Source organism: Quercus robur, chromosome 5 (assembly GCF_932294415.1).
Source record: "Quercus robur chromosome 5, dhQueRobu3.1, whole genome shotgun sequence".
In the NCBI taxonomy this organism is placed as follows: domain Eukaryota; kingdom Viridiplantae; phylum Streptophyta; class Magnoliopsida; order Fagales; family Fagaceae; genus Quercus; species Quercus robur.
Window position 1 is genome coordinate 66,047,236 of NC_065538.1, and position 22,211 is coordinate 66,069,446.

A 22,211-nucleotide genomic window follows, 5' to 3' on the forward strand; every position below is an offset into this window, starting at 1 on the left:
TCCTCATTCAATATATCAAACGTATCCTAAATATTATTATTTTTTACCTTATTAATAGTCTTATCTAATTAATACTAACATTCTCCCTCTCCTTATTTACTATTGCTTTCAATATATCAATTTAATTTAGAATAATACTATTCATTCATTGCAAATCATTGCATACTTTAATTTAAGAGACCAAATAAGCTAAAAAAAATACACAAAAGACAAGATAAGCCCACGTTCATATTCCTTAGCTGACAAAACTTTTTCATATAAATTAGAATAATACTTTTTTTTTGCACAATAAAATAAAACTACTCTTAATTAATTAATTAAATAACCCTGTTAGGTGGCACTTTCATCACCATTAACATAACAATTTACTTTATATGGAGGGACAAAGCATGAGCAGAGATAATAATTTTTAACTATTGTTACATTTGCAATGCGAAAACTTTTAAAAAATAGTAGATTACTGTTGTGATCAATACTTCAATCATATACATAATTGTATAAATTTTATTTCGAATAATTTAATTTCATCACTATTTAATTTCTCTTTTAGGACACATGCCATTTTCAATAACTTGTTTTTCAAATGATTCATCCTAAAAGAGAAATTAAATAGTGATGAAATTAAATTATTTGAAATAAAATTATACAATTATGTATATAATTGAAGTATTGAACACAAAAGTAATCGGTTGCTTTTTAAAAGTTTTTGCATTGCAAATGTAACAATGGTGAAAAATTATTATCTTTGCTCATGCTTTGTTCCTCCATACAAAGTAAATTGTTACGGTAACGGTGATGAAAGTGCCATCTAATAGGGTTATTTAATTAATTAATTAAGATAGTTTTATTTTATTGAGAGAAAAAAAAGTATTATTATAATTTATATGAAAAAATTTTGTCGGCTAAAAGGAATCTGAACGTGGGCCTATCTTGTCCTTTGTGTATTTTTTTTAGCCTATTTGGTCTCTTAAATTAAAGTAAGTAATGATTTGCAATGTATGTATAGTATTATTCTAAATTAAATTGATATTTTGAAAGTAATAATAAATAAGGGGAGAGAGAATGTTAGTATTAATTAGGTAATCCTAGTAATAAGGTAAAAAGTAAAAATATTTAATGATATTCTTTTCAACCGTTAGATCTCTTAGAAATTTATGATATAAAAAATGTGTAACTTAAACTTATCTCATATATATATATTATATTAATTATTATTGCATACATACAACTAGTTGTACATTAAGATACATGTACATTACATTTAGGGTGCTACATCCATGTTATACCTGTGTCATATTGATGTCGTACCTACCATTTCATGTTAAATTTTTTCAAAAATTACTTATATTGCTATGTTGTACCTATACCCATATCTATACCCATGTTCATATCCATGCATCCTAGGTTGTACCCACAAATTATAAAGAAAAATGTTAACAAATCCCCGATATTGATTAAGGAATTATTTTTAGAAAAATTTCATTAGAAAATAATAAAATAATTAATTTTTCTGACAATTTTTTACATTTCACAGGAAAGTAGTGTTAAAACTTTTATAATATGATTTATTAACCATGACATAAAAACACCTATTAAGAGGACCCAATTATAAAAACTATGTTTTCAAGATAGATTTTTTTTTTTTTTTTTTTTTTTTTTTGATAACAAGATACAATTTTAATTATAACTGAGAATGATGAAAACACAACACGATAGGCATGTAATCCATACACACAATGGCTATCACTATTCATTGGTTTTGTTTTTGGTTCACTGCTTGACACGTGGCCAAATACTTCGAAGTTGAACAATAAATTTAATTTGTCATGTCACATGGGATATAGTGTTTAAGCACCATTGGTCATTGCTACTACTCTTAAGATATATGTAACTGAAAGTGTTTTATATATCTAGATCTACTTTTTCATCAAAAAAAAAAAAAAAAAAAAAAAAAAAAAAAGATCTACTTCATTTTTCCATGTAAAATAGGAAGCTCTGAAGATGAATATGAAAGTGAAGCCACAGTCATCTTCAATATTTGCTTATGGTTACTGTCTCTTGTTCTTCTTCCTAGTATCGTTTGACATCTCAAACGCCCAAACTGCAACCACAGACCCTTCTGAAGGTACTACTCTCTCTCTCTCTCTGTGTGTGTATATTTTTTAATAAATTCTTCAGTTCATTTCAATATACTGATATGAACCTCTCAAATCTGTATATATGAATTGTAATAAACCAAATCTGTATAGAGTTGGCTCAATATGAAATTGCAGTAAAGCAAGCACACCACTAGAGATTGATAGTTTTAATTTGATTGATATATTTTGGTGCTAACTTGATATCACATCATCAATTATTTGTTACTTTAATTGCATCAACTTTTTTCTTTTCTCAAAAACTCCGAGCAAAATGTATCAATTTATATGTTATGACTTTATTAATTTACCAGAATGTATTAATTTAATTTAAATTGAATGAAGTTTATAATTATAACTTTTGGAGGACAAAGTGTATGAAATCATAAGGATATAAACGACCACTTTCCTTATTTTTAGTCACTACAAAAATCATACTAATTAACTGAAGAATTATGCACTAAATGGAATTTTACAAGATTTTAGCAAAATTAAAAACCGCTGCCGCAGTAGAAGTAGAAGTGACCCGCCATTATTGCCCATATTAATTTAGTGAAGAATTATGCACTAAACGGTTCGCCGGTGTTTTCGGCGAACCATTCGATGTCTCCCTCATTGCTGCAGTAGAAGAAGATGGGCCCACCCAGCTTTCGGTGTTGATGAGGTACCGCTGTGAAAAATTTGGGATCTGCCGAGCAGGCGTGGGGCCCATTTGGCGGAGGGACGGTTGGATTTGGGGGAGGTTGTACGGTGAAGGGTGGGACTCACATGGTTGAGAGTGGAGCGAACTAAGGTGGTCCCACAGTAATGGGATTCGGAAAGTGTATGATTGATGAGAATTTCGGAAAGAATGTTGGTCAGAGATTAGTGACTGCTAGTGGTCTATAGTTATGATAGGAGACTTTTAAAACTGTTGTTTTGGTGAAATGTTTAACGTGCTTTAGCCTTAAAGATTATCCAAAATAGATCTTGGGTTACATAGGAAAAAAAAAAAAAAAAGGGTACTGGGCCATGGCCATCTATAGTTATATTCGGATTTGGGCCTTGGGCTACATAACAATCTAATTCCCAAAAATATAAGAGAAAAGATCTTGGACCTTGGCCATATATTATATACTGGATTTGGTTAGGTCCTTTTGCAAGAAATTTTGAATTTGAATTTTGTTTTATATCAAAGTGTATTTTGGAATCAAGAACATCTTTATATTCTGGTCATATCATTTGAGTATGTGACGGTGATGTGATGATATTGAGGGTTGTGTTACAGTGAGGGCATTGAACTCAATATTCCAACAATGGGATGCACAAGCAGAGGCATTGTGGAACATAAGTGAAGATCCGTGTAGAGCTGTAAATGAAACTGATTTTGAGGATCCAATCAATAACCCATCTATCAAATGCAACTGTACCTACAGCAGTGGCACCATCTGCCATATTACAAAATTGTATGCCTCTAACTCTCCCTAATAATAGAACATCAAAAGAGAATAAATACTAGAAGTTTGCATTTTAATCACCAAATTCCATCCATAAACTAGCCTGGGGTCTAATGTTCTAGTGTAATGGACCTCACTTCAGCCAAAAAAAAGTGTAATGGACCCCACATGATGCAGAAAAGTCCCAAGTTTTAGACATGTGTTCTCATCTCGTAGTATTGTGCCTATTTCTCTAATCCAAACTTCCATTCATGGACAATTAACAGTTATTTGTTATAGTGCAACCACGGAAACGGACTCCATTTTTCCATTTGAGATTCACATATATGGGTAGTTAAGAATTAAGATTTACTCAAACTCCAAAAGTAGTTTGTGGAGTATATTGTCTCTTTCCATGTTGACCCCTTGAGATATATCACTACAATTTCAGTTCCTGGAAAGCTAAAACATATTCAATTCTCTTAGAGAGGCCATGAAAAAATGTTTGGGTGCCATCGCCCATCCATAATGTTACACCTCAAGAGATTCTCACTCAACATTGGAGAGTGGAGACATGTCTCCTAAGTCCTAATAGATACATAGTGCCCTACTTTCATTCCTCATTTCTTCTTAGGCCCAACTCTCCTCCTTAGTATTATAAGGGATTTAATTCACATTTTACTACCACTTTAAACTTTTGTGGGACAAAGGGTAGTTTACTATGGTATCAGAATGGATACTCTTGAATTTGAGTCTTGTCTCACTCTACCTTGCATTTAAAAGTTATTCAATATGTTGGATCCTATTTATTGAAGGCAATTTTGAGCCCATATGTAAGGGGGTTTTATGGCTTATAACAAGTGGGAGAGGGGGGATTTGAACCCAACTTCTCCTCATGAGAGAGAATTGATAGAGTCAATGAGCCATAAATCTCTTGGCGCATGATGGGATTGTTAGGATAATGGTGAAGTGATTAAATTCACCATTTTTCAATCAATAAGCTTTTGGAATAAGTGGTAGTCTATCACATACTAACCTTAACATATCTTTTTGAATACATATCATTTTCTTTACTTATTGCAAGCTAGCTGTTCTTATATTTTTCCAGGAGAGTGTTTTCCTTGAACAAACGAGGAGTGATTCCCGAAGAACTTGTGGCTTTGAAATTTCTTACCTTCTTGTACGGATTTCTTCACTCTCTGCATTTGATTTATGATAGTTAACTCATTTTTTCTATTTGTCTTTTTTAAGGTGAGGAAAGAAACTTATTGTTTATTAGATTGTTAAAATTTTAATTTGAATGAGAGATTCAGATTTAAAGATGATAATTTTGTTCTACATCTGTAGGATCATTGATGAAAATTTCTTCACGGGCCCCTTGCCAACCTTTATTGGAAATTTATCTGCATTGCAGTATTTGTAAGTATTGAAAGAAGGCATATATATAGTTCAAACTTTGAAGCAAATATTTGACTTTATGCTTGTCATCTATTAGCGTAGGTTCATGTTTCTTCAGTGACTAAGGTAACAAAAAGATATATTCAGTAAAAATATGTAAAACATCTCCAACTTGTTAAGTGCAATATAAACTATCTGTCCTTGAATCATTTTGGTTTGGTAGAACCTTTGCTTGTGTCGTGGATGAATGAAAGTACCCATCATGTGGATGGAGAGAGTGGATAAAATGAAAGGCCTAAACCTAGCCTTCTATTTTATTTTAATAGTTGTTAAGAGGAGAATTAGCTCATATCTAATTTTCAAAGGCCTTCTGCATTACGAAAAGGGTTTATAGAATATAGAGAGAGTTTCCCCAGCAAATGAATTTCAAATAATATGAATCTTCACAACAAAAAATTCAAGTAATTATCAAGGCTCCTCAAATCCACGTCGCAAGCAGCACAGGAACATGCATAATGCATGCCTAACATGCGTTGATATTCAATTAATTATCAAGGCTCCTCAAATCCTCTATTACCCTTGCTTCAAAAAGGTGAAACATTACATGGAACAAGAATTATCATGCCTTAGCACTGCTATTGCTACCTTAGACAGTTACACATTAAGCCAGCAACGTTTGCTGTCTTGGACATTTTTCATACCAAAATTCGTTTGTCCTTTCCAGTTATAATCTGTTTACTATTTGTTCATTTTAACAATTATTTCATTTTCTTAATTATGCCTTTTGATACTTCCATATAAATATAATGTGATGTTATTTATAGAAATAATTGATCAATACTAGTGGGTAAATTATAAAAGTATAATTGCTGAGAATATCTGGTTGTTGATTCCTAGATTTATTTATTTTTATCATTTTAGGTCAATTCCCCACAATTTGTTCTATGGGACCATCCCAAAGGAGCTTGGAAACCTGAAGGAGCTAAATATGCTGTAAGACACGAAAGCACCCTACAGTGAAAAATCAATTATTCTGTGAAAAGAAAGCATTAATCAAAAGTTTTGTTTTGTAAAGGCAAGGCCTTATTTTGATGGAAGTTAATTGCTTCTCTGAATTCTATGGAATGAAGATTCATTTTAAAATCTTGCAAATAATATAATAGAAAGTAAAAGTGAGTTTTAGAACGGTTTCATTTTGCAAAAAATACTACTTGTTGTCATTGGTAATGACTTACCTGAAAATTCCTAAAAGGTAGCACTCTGGGCCTGGATACTAGCTACCCTATCTGAGTTGTCACTTTATTATTCCTATCCAAATTGTGCTTTGCTAGAAATGTTAAGAGTTACATAAATATTCAAGTGATCTAGATTATAATTGTGAATTTTTTGATATGATAATAGGCTCATTGTCCAAAAGGTACACCATATGAATTTTTTGATATGATTGAAAAAGCTCTTGAATGTTAATCAGAAGTTGCCATATGAATTTTGATGATTTCTTTGACATATAAATTCTCCGGATATATACCATGTAGGTCTTTTGGTTCGAATAATTTCTCAGGAACACTTCCTCCAGAACTGGGTAATTTGGTCAAACTTGAGCGAATGTAAGTTCTAACGTTCTTTTACTTCTGTTTAATCATATGCAAGAGTGTGTCAAATTGCAATGTCTAAATCATATTGGCTTGTGAATTTTGCAGTTTCATTGACAGTTGTGGATTGGGTGGTGAAATCCCTTCGACATTTGCCAACCTTAAAAACATGCAATTCATGTTAAGAGGACATCACTTTATTTATTTATTCTACTCATGTAAATGAAGATTTTTATCATGAGCATAGCTTACAATAGATATGCTTGGGTTTCAGGTGGGCGTCAGACAGTCCTTTCACTGGAAGGATACCAGACTTCATTGGAAACTGGACAAAGCTAATACAACTGTAAGCCATCAAAGTTTCTGGTTTCATCTTCAAATGTATTTTACATGGATGATAAATTTTAGTCATCTCTAGATTTCTATGCATTCCTCCAAAGCAGAGAAGTATGGCTACTATAATACAACTGTTGATAAGCTGGTTAAATGTTTTTGTAGGAGAATTCAAGGAAACTCTTTTGAAGGTCCAATACCATCCAGTTTTTCTAACTTGACCTCATTGAAAAGTTTGTGAGTATATTTTTCAAATTATTGTAATCTCTGTCTCTCTCAACATGACTAGTTTCATAATGTTTGTGTATACGTGTAGGCGAATCAGTGATATATACAATGTGAGCTCCTCCCTTGACTTTATTAAAAATTTGACGAACTTGACTGAAGTGTAAGTTAACTTACCCTGCCATTCGCTCATGCCATCCAACGTTGTTTTTTTTTACCAAATATACAATCTAAACTCATTCACCTATGCACTAATTATCCATTGTTATTTCTCTCATAGAGTTCTAAGAAATGCATTGATTACTGGAAATATTCCATCTGATATTGGAGAATACAAAATGTTAAAAATATTGTAAGTTCCAATGGACAGTCAAACCTTAAATTCTGACTGATTTCTGAGACTTCTTTCTGTTCTATTTATTTCTCTCAATTTATCACTTACTTTTTCAGGGATTTGAGTTTCAACAACCTAACAGGTGAAATACCAAGTGGTTTGTTCAGTATAAGTTCTCTCAAATTCTTGTAAGTATGCCATTGCCTTCTTGTTTTTCCTTTCTTCTTGCAACAGAAGGATTCAAAGTTACAAACTAAAGACCTACACCCAACCTGCCCCTCTACCACCTAAGCCAGGGCTGAGCACTTTGTCCCCATTGCTTGAAGATCTTGATCTATGCCCTCTTTTGTTATCATTGTGGACTTATGTTTTTAATTCTCCTGTGCTTTCTCTTACACTCATCAAAATGGTTAGGTTTCTTGGAAACAATAGTCTCTCTGGAACACTTCCTAGCCTAAAGACGGAATTAGAACTTCTGAATGTGTAAGTTCTCATAACATAATGATACGTCATCTTAATCTCTTAATGTTTTCCCTTTCAATATAATTTAACATTATTCTTAGGTTCCAATGAGATTATAATAATGTCATCTTAAATATTTAATGTTAACCCTTCTAGTTTTTCAGTATGCTTTAACATTATTCTTGTTTATTTTTTATGTTTCAAGTGAATCTCCTCAGCATGTGTATCGTTTTCATTTCAAGCAAATCTGTGTGATTGTGTGTGTGAGTGAGTATTTTAGTATCTTTTAACAATATTCATCCTTGGAAAGATGGCTAACTGAAATGGTCAACTAGGTAGAGTAGCATTACTTGAGATCCTATACTTGTTACAAGCCTAAAAAGTAGTCAGATTGGTTGCCCTTGGCAGAATATTGGAATAACAGCAATTTTCAAACCACCATCAAGACTCCCTTTGAAGCCCTATATGGGTTTCCAATTTCCACCCCTTGGCTCATAGACCACATACCTAGTATGAGCAAATTATAGATGGTTGAAGACATAGGAGCAGATCTTTTCTATTCTCAAAAACAATCTTGTAGCTGCCCAAGAAAGAATGACTATACAAGCTGACAAACACATAATTAGTTAAGAATACTCAGTGGATGATTGGTTGTTCTTGAGACTTCCTTACAGACAAAAATATTTGGGACTTCGAAGCCATTTGAAGCTGTTACCGATGTACTTTGTTCCATTTAGATCCTTCAAAGGATTCCTTTGAATTTCAAATCCATCTAGTCTTTCAAGTATCTACCTCAGGCCAAAATTGGTAAAATTACATACCACTCCTTTGTCAACATATCCTCAAGTTAACAAAGAGGGGGATCTCTCTCCTGAACCCAAAGAAATCTTACAAAGAATAGTGACCAAGCTGGGCAACAAGGTTGCAATAGAGGTGCTTGTCAACTCAAGGCACTCATGCAGATTATGTTACATGAGAGTTATTCCATACCTTGTAGCTCCAATTGCCTCACCTTGTGGGCAAGGTGCTTTTCAAAGGGAGGGATATCTTGGGAGCCTAGTAAGGGCCTTGTGCTATGCTTGCAAAGCAACCCCAACCCATATGTCTTGTACAAGCAAGTCAACAGCCAAAATTATGTGTGTAAGCGTGTGAAAGTAGCATCATGTGTAGGAATTATGTGTGAGAATCATGACGTGTGAGGGAAATAGGCAAGTAGGAAGCTAAAGATTGAATTTCATTAAGGTAGTAGTTAGAGCACTTTGTTACAATTGGTCAGTTGATTAGAAGTTATTTAGAGATAATCTTGCTTAAAAAATACCAAGATCTCAAGTATAAATAGAATCATGTATTTGTACTTGCTCATTATGTTAATGATAAGCTAGTTCTCCCTAAACTTTCTCTACCTTCTCTTGGGAGTCCACAACTACCTCGAATTACTCCAATTCTTCCTTCACTAGTTAAGATCCATACAACTGCTAACCTTAAGGACAAGTAGAAAAATTACACTAGGAATGGTACAATGGGCCTAATCCCACACATGGACTTCGGTGAATATAACCCTAACAATGGAGAAAGTTCCCTTTCCCTATAAAATGGAGAAAATGCCCCTTTTTTTTTTGCTTAAATAATAGTATTGTCATATTCTAGTATTCTACTTTCTTTTCTTTCTTTATTTTTATTGCCTAACTACAAATAAAATATGTAAAATATACCTAAAAATATTAATTAATTAATTAATTAATTAATTGCTGTTATTATCATTTCAAGTTTGCATAATTCTTAAATTAAATTGATCAAGGGGCAAAAAAGAGAAGAAGAAGAAGAAACATTTTTACTTTGTATGGTATCTTCTAAATTTCATGCAATAAAGTGTCCAAATCAGAATGTTTTGCATTTGGCATGCGACCAATTGATAAAACAGTCTAGTTGCTTTGTAGATTTCTTATTCTGATTTTTTTTTTTTTTGGGGGGGTGGGTGCATTATGTCTCTTCTCAATACTTTTCACATTCCTTTGTGTGCAGAGATTTGTCCTACAATCATCTGTCTGGAGAATTTCCCCCATGGGTAACCACACCCTCAAACTTAAAACTGTATGTATCTTAAGTGATAGTACTCTTTTCTTTCATATTTTTTTCTGAATTTAACACCTAGGTATGAACACCAGGTGCTATTGACATAAACTTAATTGATTTATTTTAGTATATGCTACATGAATATAATTGAAGAATCAAATTAATTTATTCCAGCCATAGTAATTTAAAGAATATTAATAAAACCGGTTAGAAACTTGAACTTGGTTTCTTTCATTCTATGGGTGTCTATCTATACTAGAGCTTCTGGAAATGATGATTTGCTACCTCAAAAGAAAACTTCTAATGCTCCATTTTAAAAATAAGAAAAGAAAATAAAAAATAAACATCATGTTAACTAGTTTGACAAAGATGGTGGAAACTATATTAGGTATAGCCCATCTTGCATAATTCTTTTCTTTTTCTTTTTTATTTTAAGGTCATGTCAAACGCTAATAAATCTTTATGCCTCTTCTATTACTTGGTTAACTGTGTTCCCTTATTTTATGAGAACCCTAACAATGCTCTTCACTATACCTCAATGGGTGTTAACTACTGATTTTTGAAGAACGATGACTTCAGGAGCCAATGCTCATTTGTAAATATTTGCTGTACCAATGTTTTAATTTATTATCCTATATATCATCTCTAATAATAAGTATCAATTGTGATAGTGACAAAGGATCATTGGATAAAATTATGTAGGAATTTGGTGGCAAACAACTTCGTATTTGACAAATCAAACGACAGGTGAGCTGTGGTTCCTCCTCTCACCCTCTTTTAACAAAGTCCAAAACTAGGCATGAGAAAGAAAGTGATTACCATTTCACATCTTTAGTTGAATGAATTCTTTCATGAAATTTGTTAATTCAGATCTGTGTTTGCAGTGTTATGCCAGGACTGAATTGCCTCCAAAGAAATTTCCCATGCAATAGGAACTCTCCACTTTGTAAGTTATTTCTTTCTTATACTTTGTTATGGGATATGACAAGGCACAGCCTATCATGATTGATGGGCCCCGGTATTTTCCCATAGGATGGTGGGATCATATATAGATTCAAATCAAACTGTATCAAATTAATCTACAACCATAAAAAAATAGACATCTTCCAATTTTCTTGAGTATTGTGTAGCCAAACAATATTTGAACAATAAATGGTATTTCATGTATAAGCTAAAAAATTATGTTCATTTTTTTTGAAAAAGGCAAGAATAATCTAATTCATCCTTCCCCTTTTAAGAGTTTCCTTTGATTTGTTGATTGGCCGAATTATTACAAAACCTGACATTATGATAGCAGATAGTGGGTCAGACCCTGTTAATCTTGATAGGGTAGTTTGCCATAGGTTACCCCTTTAGTTATTTATGATTTAATTTAATATCAAGTTAAGGAAAATTGCGCTGCATCTCAGGTATTATTTTTCTATTGATACTTCCTTTATATCATAAATAAAATTGCTAAGGGGATGAAACACATTTGTGTTCTTGTCACAATGAGAAACTTGAAGTAAGAAGGCAGGCTAGCTTATGTTAATTCTATAGATGTCAAAAAAGGAACAAAAAAGTCATACTGAAATTTGGCTTGGTGGCAGCTCTGAGCTGTACTCAGTACAACTCCTTTTAAGATTAAATGATCTAATACTCAGATGGTTATTGACAAAAGAAGTATGCATGAACTTTGCTACAACTTGGAAAGCCAGAAATTTTACAAACTTGAGCCTTCATCTTTTATAAAGCCAACTAGAGGATGGACAGAAGCAATACCCTCTTATTTTATACATGCTTGTGTGTATTAGAAGAGAGAGAGAGAGAGAGTTGTTGCTTTCTGCAACTATTAATTTTACCCTGATGACCTGAATGGTTAATGTATGGTGCCTACTTTATGAATTTCAATTATACTTGGAAATGAAAGGTAAAATATATTGCATTGGCATGTAACTTATATAATGACACTCTTCCAAGCCAAAATTAACCTGAATATATTTATTCTGGACAGAAATTTGTATTGGCTTCTTTTGGGAAAACATCAGTAAGTGAAATTGGTCTTATATAATCACACTCTTCCAAGCCAAAATCAACCTGAATATGTTTATTCTGAACAGAAATTTGTATTAGCTTCTTTTGGGAAAACATCAGTAAGTGAAATTGGTTGCATAATCTAAAAGCTTCAGTGTGGATCTTTTATTTTTGAAGTTTTAATTTTCTATCATGACGAGTGCAATCATAATGATTCCACAGATGCAAACTTTTCAATCAAGTGTGGTGGCCCAGAGATGCTTGTTGAGGGTATACTGTACGAGGCTGAAAACTCAGCACTCTATGGTGCAGCATGGTATGATGTAACTGATACAAAAAAATGGGCAGTCAGCAATGTGGGGTCGTTTGAAAATAATAGTTATGTTCAAAACACTTCGGCACAAGTCATTGCAACTAACACCCCAGAACTTTACCGAACTTCAAGGATTTCCCCAGGATCACTTAGATACTATGGCCTAGGTCTTGTTAATGGTATTTATAATGTCAGCTTGTTTTTTGCGGAAACTGGTTTTGATGATAGCACTCAAACTTGGAAGAGTCGAGGGAGGCGTGTATTCAATATCTACATTCAGGTGGCTATAGATTGCTTTAGAGAAAATGATATTCCATTCTTTGACTAAAGATCATTACCTCCTTCCGTAGAGTTTCTATAATACAATTTCTATTTATTTGCATAGTGTTCCATTTTAATTCATTCAATAATAATTATAACATTCTCCTATAATTTCTTTTCCAGGGTCGTCGAGAATTGAAGGACTTTGACATATCAAAGGAGGCAGGTGGGGTGAAGAGAGCAATTCGGAAGAATTTTAGGGCTAATGTGTCAGAGAATTATCTTGAAATTCATCTATTTTGGGCTGGTAAGGGAACCTGTTGCATACCTGTACAAGGTTATTACGGGCCACTAATTTCAGCCATTCATGTTGTTTCAGGTAATGTCTATGATATGATTTATGAATTGATTTGTGATGTTTTTAACATGATTATTTACTGCTAATTACTACTGATAAATAATTGCTCAGATTTTGTATCTAATGTTACTGAGATTCCACCAAGCAATCGAGGAAAGAAAAGCAGGTTGGGTTTGATTGTAGGAATTGCAGTCCCTGTTGGAGTCGTGAGCTTGATTTTCATATTTGCAGTTCTCTACATGAAGAGAAAACCACAGCACAATAATGAGGACGGTAAGAACATAACAGCAGTAGTGGAGGTACTGGTGAAATACAGCCTAAGAAATAAACTCTAATGGACTCTGTACCACTCACTTTTGGTTAAAATTCAAGTTACTCTTTGATATTTGAAAGGCTAAATCCTAGAGTAGTTGTTAGAAAAGTATCAGTACTCTTATTGCTTGGATAATGATTTGGATCCTTTTCATGAAAGGGAATAAGGGTCTAGCTGAAATTTTCTACATAATTAATATCATTAAATTGAAATCCTATGTTACCAACATCCCCCCCCACCACCCCCCCCCCCCCCCCCCCCCCCCCCCCCAACACCTCAAAAGAAAAATCAAATTCTTCAAAATATATAAATAGATCCTCTCTTGCTTGAACCTGCAGAGCTTCTTGGAGTAGGCCCCCGACCAAACACTTTCAGTTATGCTGAGCTGAGAAGTGCGACCAATGACTTCAACCCTTCAAAAAAGTTAGGGGAGGGAGGATTTGGACCTGTTTTCAAGGTAAAGTACATTATTGTATGTAATGTTGGATAGACACTTGACATTACGTTTGATGACAAAACTAAGTAGCAAAATCTTCACCTAAATGATACTAAAAGCAACTAAAATATTCTTTTAAGAAAATAATTTCTTTAAAAAATATATATATTTATGTTTCCAAAGGCTTAAAAAAAAGTGGGAGCTTTGTGTACTGAAAACGACATTTTTCTTAAGAATTTTATGTAATTGGCTATCTTTAACATTTTAGCTATAGTCAGTAATAAAGTCTTGTCATGCTATTTATCAAAGTTTCTTAAAAGAATAAAGGAGTAGTGCAATGTTCAAGGAACATACCAACATTCCCATTTTTGAACCAAATAAAACCCTGAATTTCACTTTTCCTGTCACTGATTTTTACTTCATAGGGCACACTATATGATGGGAGGATTGTAGCTGTGAAGCAATTATCAGTGGCATCTCACCAAGGGAAGAGACAATTTGTAACTGAAATTTCTACCATATCTGCTGTGCAACATCGTAACCTTGTGAAACTATATGGATGTTGCATTGAGGGAGAAAGGCGCCTTCTTGTTTATGAATATCTTGAAAACGGAAGCCTTGATCAGGCACTGTTTGGTAGGAACATACTTTATACTCATTTCACACCTTCCATGCCGCCCATAAAATCATCATTCATTCAATTATTAGAAATATTTAATTATTGTTAGAATTATGAAGTTTAATTATTAAATCCACACTCTCCTAATAGCTTAAGTTTTTGGGAGAATTGGTAATTTAATGGTATCAACTTAGGAGGTCCTAAGTTTGATCCTTGTCTCCTCCACTCTACCTCCCATTCAAAATCCCCCATATTGGACATTTAGTGACGAAAACTTTCGTCACTCAAAATATATTCGTCACTGAAAATATATTTTGTTGTAGACATTTAAGCTCACATGTGAGGGGGAGTGTTAAAATTATGTGGTTAAATGATTAAATTTACCATTTTTTAATAGGTAATTTAACATTGTATTAGAGCAATAGTGACTAGACTAGTCTTTTTGGGATATAGAGTAGATGGGGCAAGCACTTTTTTTTTTTTCAAGTGGTTACAAATAATTTTAAAGCCAACTTGGTAACCTCTTGTTGAGCTCAGAGACATTGCCCCCACAAAGTGGGCTTGGACGAGAACGTTATGGATTAAGGTGGAGGATCTTGTGATGCCCTAGGTTGATATTGAATAGCAAAGTGTGTTGAGTCCCATATAAGGCGTATACTGGGTTGTGGGTTTTATGAAAACTATCATAAGTCTCAATTGTGACTACACTAGGCCTTTTGGGGCATAACATAGATGTGAGTAGTGCTTTTCTTTTGGTGGTGGCAAAAAATTTGGGAGAGTGTGATTGAATATAGATTAAGTCACAAAACAACAATATCAAATTATCAATTTGGTTTTATGCCTACTATTTTCTTACATAAACATCTAAAGGAAAGATATAAAGAAGTTGGTAAAGATCCCCATATAGGTTTTATTGACCTAGAGAAATCATATGATAGGTTATTTGAAGAGTTTATGTGGTGATTTTTAAGGGAAAAAAAGAGTTACTTTTATGTATATTAAGTTGACTAAGGATATATATGACAAAGTTTTAACTAGAAAGAGAACAAAGAAAGACATCATAAGTAAGTTTCCTATCCTTATAGGTTTGCATCGAGGATAAATATTAAATCCATATCTCTTTGTGTTGGCTATAGGAGTTCACCAAATCAATTCAACATGAAATCCTCTGATTTATGCTTTTGCAAATGATATAGTTTTAGTGGATGAACTGAATGTGGAATCAATGTCAAATTAGAAATTTAAAGAGATGTTTTAGAATATAAAGGATTTCTACTAAGAAAAATTGAAGTACAACCTATCAAAAAAAATTGAAGTACATAGAATGTTTGTTTGGTAACAATATAAATAAAGTTCATAAGTTCTAAGACTTGAGGGTCAAGAGATACCAAAGAGTTAGTGCCTTTGATATCTTAGATCCACAATTCATAAGGGTGGAGAGTTTGAAGATGATATGAATCATAGGATATATGAAAGCAAGGTGAAGGAAGTGGAGAAGCACATTAGAAAAATTGTGTGATCGTAGAGTACTTATTAAGTTAAAGGAAAAAATTTATAAGACTATTATAATACAAACTATGATTCGTGGTACTAAATGTTAGGATATTAAGAAGTAACATGTTTATAAAATTATTGTAGTTTAAATGAGAATATTAAGATGAATAACTGGAAATAAAAAGAAAAATGGTATTTAAAATGAAGAAATTTGCTTTAAAATAGAGGAAAATTTGATGAAAAGATGAGAGGGAGTCACTTGAGACGGTTTAGTTATGTGCAAAGGATTGTGATTAATAGTCTCATTAATATTGCTTGAAGTAGTAAAAAAAACATGTCAATTAAGGGCGTAACAAAGAGTATGATTTTAGATAAGATAGAATGAGAGAAGTGAATACATGAGCCTAATCTTGATTAATCTGTGGAGGATTTATAACCAACCCTAAAATTTTGGGACTAAGGCGATGTTGTTATGTCATTAAGCATTGTCAATTATGTTTTGGACCACTACCAAATAATTTGAAGTAGCCCAAATCTCATATGACAATATGTTATTTTACCCCAAGACATAATCTGATTTTTCCAAACTCTAATGTTCTCTTAACATATCCATATGGGAAGCTTTGTACCATTGCACTCAAATAACTCCTGAATAAGGATTTGGCATTTGATTGATGACTCTTAATCTAATTAGATGGGAGCTACTACTAATGCAGGAAAAAGTAAGTTGCATCTTGATTGGCCTACCCGCTTCAGTGTTTGCTTGGGAACTGCAAGAGGACTTGCTTATCTCCATGAAGAGTCAAGGCCAAGGATTGTACATCGAGATGTGAAGGCTAGCAATATTTTGATTGATGGAAAGCTATGCCCGAAAATATCAGATTTCGGATTGGCAAAGCTTTATGATGACACTAAAACCCACATTAGCACCCGAGTTGCAGGGACCATGTAAACTCCTTATCCACTTTCTCAAAACCATTGTCTTTAATGCCTATTTTATATTGTACCAAGATGCATAATACAGTGTAAGATGTAGATCCTTATATAAGTATCTAACAATCAATCAATAATCACTAGATTCATTTGAACAATGATCAATAACTATTACAAACTTGAGGATGCTATTGGAGTTTTTTTTTTTTGCATTACTGATAATCAATTTACCTATGGAAATTGAACTTGATCAAATACATTGACAGTTTTAAATAAACTTGCATATTAATTTTAAATCTTGCAGAGGATATTTGGCACCGGAATATGCAATGCGTGGGCACCTGACTGAGAAGGCTGATGTTTTCGGTTTTGGTGTTGTTGCTTTGGAGATCCTAAGTGGGAGACCAAACTCAGACAACAGCTTGGAAATTGAAAAAATTTATCTCCTTGAATGGGTATGGGAAAGGAAGTTTGTCTCTCTTTTTCCATTTCTTAATTTATTGCATTAAAAAGAAAATTCTTATTGCTCTCCTTGTCATGAATCAACAGGCATGGACTCTACATGAAAATAATCAGAGTTTAAGGCTGGTAGATCCCACATTATCAGAATTTGATGAAAATGAAGCTGCTCGAGTGATAGCAGTGTCTTTGATGTGCACACAGGCGTCACCAAACATGCGGCCACCAATGTCCCGTGTTGTGGCCATGCTTGCAGGAGATATTGAGGTAGACATTGTTACATCAAAGCCGAGTTATTTAACTGATTGGAATTTCAAAGATTTAACAAGCAGCTTTTTGAGTGAAGAAGATAGAAAGCATCATGAGGATAACACTGATCTTAGCCAAATCAGTGATCCATTGCCTTCTTCTGTAAATGTGACTGAAACCATGTGCATAATTGCAGATGGAAGGTGAAAAAATTTGTCTTTGTTGCAGTCACTTAGTAACACTGCCTTTGCTATCTAAGGCACGTCAAATTCAAAACTCTTTATGCTTGACTAGCTTTCACCTTTTGCAAATGATAATATGTGATGTCATGTGTGTAAATACTGAGATATTTGTCTTGTCTTGAATCATGATTTCAATCAACAATGAAAACTTTCTTCTTTGGGAAGTTATAGGCTTATAGCTGCATAATATCGATGTGAAATCATATGTTTGACCACAATTTTTTACTATCACAACTTTATTTAGATGTTTCCAGTCTTCTTCTCACTATTATCCTATAGATGAAATGGCATATAGGGGCATGAATGCTGCAGAAATATGAGAAATCATAGGATTGGTGAGCTATGCACATAGGAAACACAGATTAGCCTTGTTTGAATAGAGTGGATTAGACCCTCCAACCAACATAAAATGAAGGACTACATTATTCTTACATTTCTCAGTTCTCACTCAATAGGACTGAGATATATAGGCAAGATCTACTTGATGTAAGTGCTCGTTTGGTAGGACTTATTCAAGGTAAAAAAAAAAAAAATAAATAAATAAATCACTAAATGATACTTTGAAATCTGCTTTGGCCATTTGGTACCAATTTGAAACATGCCTTTTAGGCTGAAAATGTGAGTTTTTAGAATGGGCAGTGCAATACTTGATAGTGTGAATATTTGAAAGTTCAAATAATGTGTAAAATACCTATAAACGTTTAGACCCCCAAATATAAAATTATTAACACAAGCTTTTAATCAAACAATATATGTTTTGAAAATGAAATATAAGCTATATCCAAATTGGTAACACACTCTAAACTATAATTAATCACAATCACAACAATAATTAAAAGGTAAAGAGAAACGGAAGAAAGATGCAAACACAAAGATAACACGGTGATATGTTATTGAAGAGGAAACCAAAGTACCCAGCGAAAAACCTCTCCGCCACCCTCCAAGCGGTCAATAATCAACTAGAGAATGAAGTTGGGATACATGAATAGTAAAAGACCCTCTAAGCCTAATCTACCCAGTGCACCTAAGTCCTTTAAGCTTCATCCTAATTCTAAAAACTATGAAGCTCTTGAACCATACGAACAAGTATTTCTTGAAAACAACAACACAAGACGATCATTGTAAGTAGAAATCTTGAAATGCATATAGAGCAGGCGCAATGCGATCAACTAGTAAAGATTAAAGCAATATAGCATGGCTTGACCAAACAAGAACAACCACTATAAATAGTGATCACAATGATTATTCACACAAGGAATGAATATCTAGACATGCAAGCTAATAAGCTCAATGCAAAGTATCATTTGCATGTCCAACACTCAACCGATAAAAAAACGCAAGGTAGTTGCATCAAGGATATAAAATCCAACAAGGGCATAAGAGTGATGTACTAAAGAAAATGCATAACATTAACTAAAAGTACTAAGTTACAAAACAATGGTACATAGAAAATATAGTTTAAACAACTAAACATAATCATGAACTAAGAGCAAAGCAAAAACATAGTTAATACAACACAAAGCTCTTTCTCTCTTTCTCCCCCTATCATATCACTCCCCCTATTATGAATCGTAGGAGTTGTGATGAATTTGGAACATATATACTTGTAACATATATACTTGTAACCTGAAACACTTACACAAAACACATTAAACCCTTAAGGTAAAGCAAGTAATAAAATGACAAGTATAATGTAATAAGTAAATTGCGATCAAATAAACATGATGTAAAATATATGAGCAACTTGACCATACACAAAAACAATCATATAGAAATGACTACAATGATCACATAGCAAAGCAAATGATCATACGAATATACAATCAATGAAGCATAATAGCATAAGAAAGTATGCATGTCCAACACACAAACACGATGTAATGAAAACAACAAAGCATAGATACTAAACATAACTCAAAGCACCATAAAACAAACAAGAAAACAAACATAAAGAAACACAAACAAAAAAAAAGTTTTCTTATTAACACAATGTTTTCTTCCCATTGGTATATGCATCTCTCCTATGAAATATCTCTCCCCCTACAAATGCACAAGAAATAAAAATTTTCCCCCTAAGAATGTGCATAAATGTCATATAGAAATGACAAAACTCTCCGGTATACTCTCTAGAGTATACTCTCCCCCTTTTTGTCACGAATAGACAAAGAGTCAAGGAGAAACGAGGGCAAGAGATGAAGGTACAAACAATGATAATGATGCATGAGAGGTGCGAGATGAATGAGAAAATGAAGCTCAAACCTAAGACAAAACAAAATGCTATAAAGTATAAAGTAAACATGACATGTTAGGATGAAGAAACAAGGTATAGACCAATACATGACAAGGATAGCAAATGTGTGAGCAAGAGGTGGCTATGTGCAATGAATGACCAAAGTATGGAAAATGCACATGTGAGACAAGGTGTGTTAAATACACAACTAATGAACCAAAAATGTTCCTAATGAGGAAACATGAGAAACCCCAAAGTTTGGTACTCATTAGAGTCCAAACAAGTGAGAAAATGCTTAAGAAGCATTTTATCAAACATCTAATGTGCATACTATGAACAACAATGTAAAATAATGCATGAACATCATGAAATCCACCCTTGATACATGTTTTTTTGCCACAAGCGGTCAACATCCAAAGCAAATCATCAAAAAAAACCAATCCCATACAAAAATTTGACAAAAATTAAGTTTTCCCAACTCCTATGATAAAAATCCCAACCAAGAGCACAAAACTCTCCAAAACATAATCTAAATATCCAAATCAATGAAAAGAATTTAAAATTACCTTAGAGATGTTAATGGAATTAAAAACCATTCAAATTGATTGAGTTTTGATGTAAAAATATTGAAAGGGGGGTTTAAGAGAGAATGAGAGAGGTTTAAAACAAGTTTCCCACGAAAAGCTCTTTAAAAAGCTGTTTCTGGCATTTCGCAATTGGTGAGTCGCGAGTGAGTCACGAACCATTCTGTGTAGACTTGTGACTGGATCTCACGACTAGGCGAGTCGCCAAAATGAGTAGCCAAAACTCGCTACTCGCGAGAGTAGCCAGAACGAGTAGTCAAAAATTTTGACACCTGTTTTTCAACATAGAACAAGTTTAAACAATGAAAAACAAAGTAAGCACTAAATATGAATGCAAAGAGTGATAAAAATTACTTTCAAATACATACAAAATGATTAAAAATATTTTTGGATTGATCCATATATAGTTGAGCACACACACATCACATTTAAACAAAGTACAATCAAACAAATGAATAAGGCATTCATTGAACATTAGGCATATGTGTTGTGTGTTTGTATCAAATGTGGGATAGTCCTTAATCTAGAGTGAAGTTTCAATGATCAATTCAATTAAGTCATATATAACTAGTATTAAGTCAAGTGATCTATCTCAATTATAGAAATGAACATATATGATCTCCCACAAGAAAATGATTACATATCTTTGAAACTTTTCATTTGGCTTCTTTACAATTCATAATATTTGATCATTTTTTATCTTTACATCTCTTTTTGAGATTGATGCCCGAAATTTTTGATATTTCAATTTGATGAACAAGCCTTTGGCTTTTGGGCACCATACATTTTCAATACAAGTCACTTTCCCTTTTTCCTAGTAAAATACTAATTTGTGTGACGGCTTTTGCAGCTCATTATCTCTTATCGAGATTTGACATTGGTTGAGCTCTTTAAGCAAAAATAAAAGAGTGGGAAGAGATATAGGTACAAGTCTATGCATCTATCAAAACCAACATGACTATTGACTAATTATTCATGACAAGTTTGAAGATCAATTTATAAAATTACACATAGATGTCAAAAATTTTCCCACAAAGATAGATATGCACACAAAACAAGCTAAGCTCGTAAATGCACTATGCCATTAGTACGAAGGTACTAGGCCAAACTCACATGAGATATGTGCTCAAACATATACGATCAAACTTTTTGAATTTTCCACTTTTTATATGTTTTTGGATTTTTTACACACACAAAAACAAAAGCATAAAAGTAAGAACAAATACAAAAACAACAAAAACAATGCATATAAAGAGATGCATGATGCATAAATGCATGACAATGAAGCATCTAATGCATGAAGGATACTACAAAAATTGAAAGAATTAGATCAAGGACCAAAAGAGCAAAAGTTCAACCATAGGAACCCTTCCTCATCCAAACAGAATGATTGTTTGGAATGAGTGTCTCATGGGAAGTGAGACAAGAGTTGGAAGAATGAGAACCGGAGATGCACATAGATAAGGAGGTAAGAACATTAAAATCTTTCTTCAATAACTTACCATTTTCCCCCAAATCCGGTTTAGCTTGCAAAGCATAACTTCTAAGAAGCTTAAGTTTCTCTTTTCTTTTGATTATTTTAAAAGCATGAAACTTAGAGCATTGAGGTCTTAGATGACCAAAGGCACCACAATGGTGACAAACAAAGTGTTTAGGTCCACTAAGATTTTTGGGAAGGGATCTAGCAACATGGCTTTGTTCTCTCTTCAACTTATGACATTGAGGTCTTATATGACCAAT

At 33.2% G+C, this 22,211-nt stretch overlaps 2 protein-coding genes across 2 annotated transcripts in view; both read left to right on the forward strand.

The window, feature by feature from the left end:
• LOC126726728 (probable LRR receptor-like serine/threonine-protein kinase At1g56130) overlaps nucleotides 1–17,821 on the forward strand; it is a 111,617-nt gene extending 93,796 nt beyond the window's left edge. Inside the window, exons 2-25 of the mRNA XM_050432078.1 lie at nucleotides 1,990–2,125; nucleotides 3,403–3,580; nucleotides 4,659–4,730; nucleotides 4,898–4,969; nucleotides 5,870–5,941; nucleotides 6,484–6,555; nucleotides 6,649–6,720; nucleotides 6,815–6,886; nucleotides 7,039–7,110; nucleotides 7,190–7,261; nucleotides 7,379–7,450; nucleotides 7,549–7,620; nucleotides 7,847–7,915; nucleotides 9,917–9,985; nucleotides 10,670–10,714; nucleotides 10,852–10,913; nucleotides 12,203–12,573; nucleotides 12,738–12,933; nucleotides 13,024–13,185; nucleotides 13,564–13,682; nucleotides 14,087–14,297; nucleotides 16,491–16,722; nucleotides 17,012–17,162; nucleotides 17,257–17,821. Of these exons, the coding sequence (XP_050288035.1) occupies nucleotides 1,990–2,125; nucleotides 3,403–3,580; nucleotides 4,659–4,730; nucleotides 4,898–4,969; nucleotides 5,870–5,941; nucleotides 6,484–6,555; nucleotides 6,649–6,720; nucleotides 6,815–6,886; nucleotides 7,039–7,110; nucleotides 7,190–7,261; nucleotides 7,379–7,450; nucleotides 7,549–7,620; nucleotides 7,847–7,915; nucleotides 9,917–9,985; nucleotides 10,670–10,714; nucleotides 10,852–10,913; nucleotides 12,203–12,573; nucleotides 12,738–12,933; nucleotides 13,024–13,185; nucleotides 13,564–13,682; nucleotides 14,087–14,297; nucleotides 16,491–16,722; nucleotides 17,012–17,162; nucleotides 17,257–17,622 (3,087 nt within the window). The 3' untranslated portion in view covers nucleotides 17,623–17,821. The remainder of the gene's footprint in view (nucleotides 1–1,989; nucleotides 2,126–3,402; nucleotides 3,581–4,658; nucleotides 4,731–4,897; nucleotides 4,970–5,869; nucleotides 5,942–6,483; nucleotides 6,556–6,648; nucleotides 6,721–6,814; nucleotides 6,887–7,038; nucleotides 7,111–7,189; nucleotides 7,262–7,378; nucleotides 7,451–7,548; nucleotides 7,621–7,846; nucleotides 7,916–9,916; nucleotides 9,986–10,669; nucleotides 10,715–10,851; nucleotides 10,914–12,202; nucleotides 12,574–12,737; nucleotides 12,934–13,023; nucleotides 13,186–13,563; nucleotides 13,683–14,086; nucleotides 14,298–16,490; nucleotides 16,723–17,011; nucleotides 17,163–17,256) is intronic.
• LOC126726727 (probable LRR receptor-like serine/threonine-protein kinase At1g56140) overlaps nucleotides 1,992–22,211 on the forward strand; it is a 97,328-nt gene continuing 77,108 nt past the window's right edge. The window contains exon 1 of the mRNA XM_050432076.1: nucleotides 1,992–2,125. The gene's annotated coding sequence lies outside the window, so the exon portion shown is untranslated. The remainder of the gene's footprint in view (nucleotides 2,126–22,211) is intronic.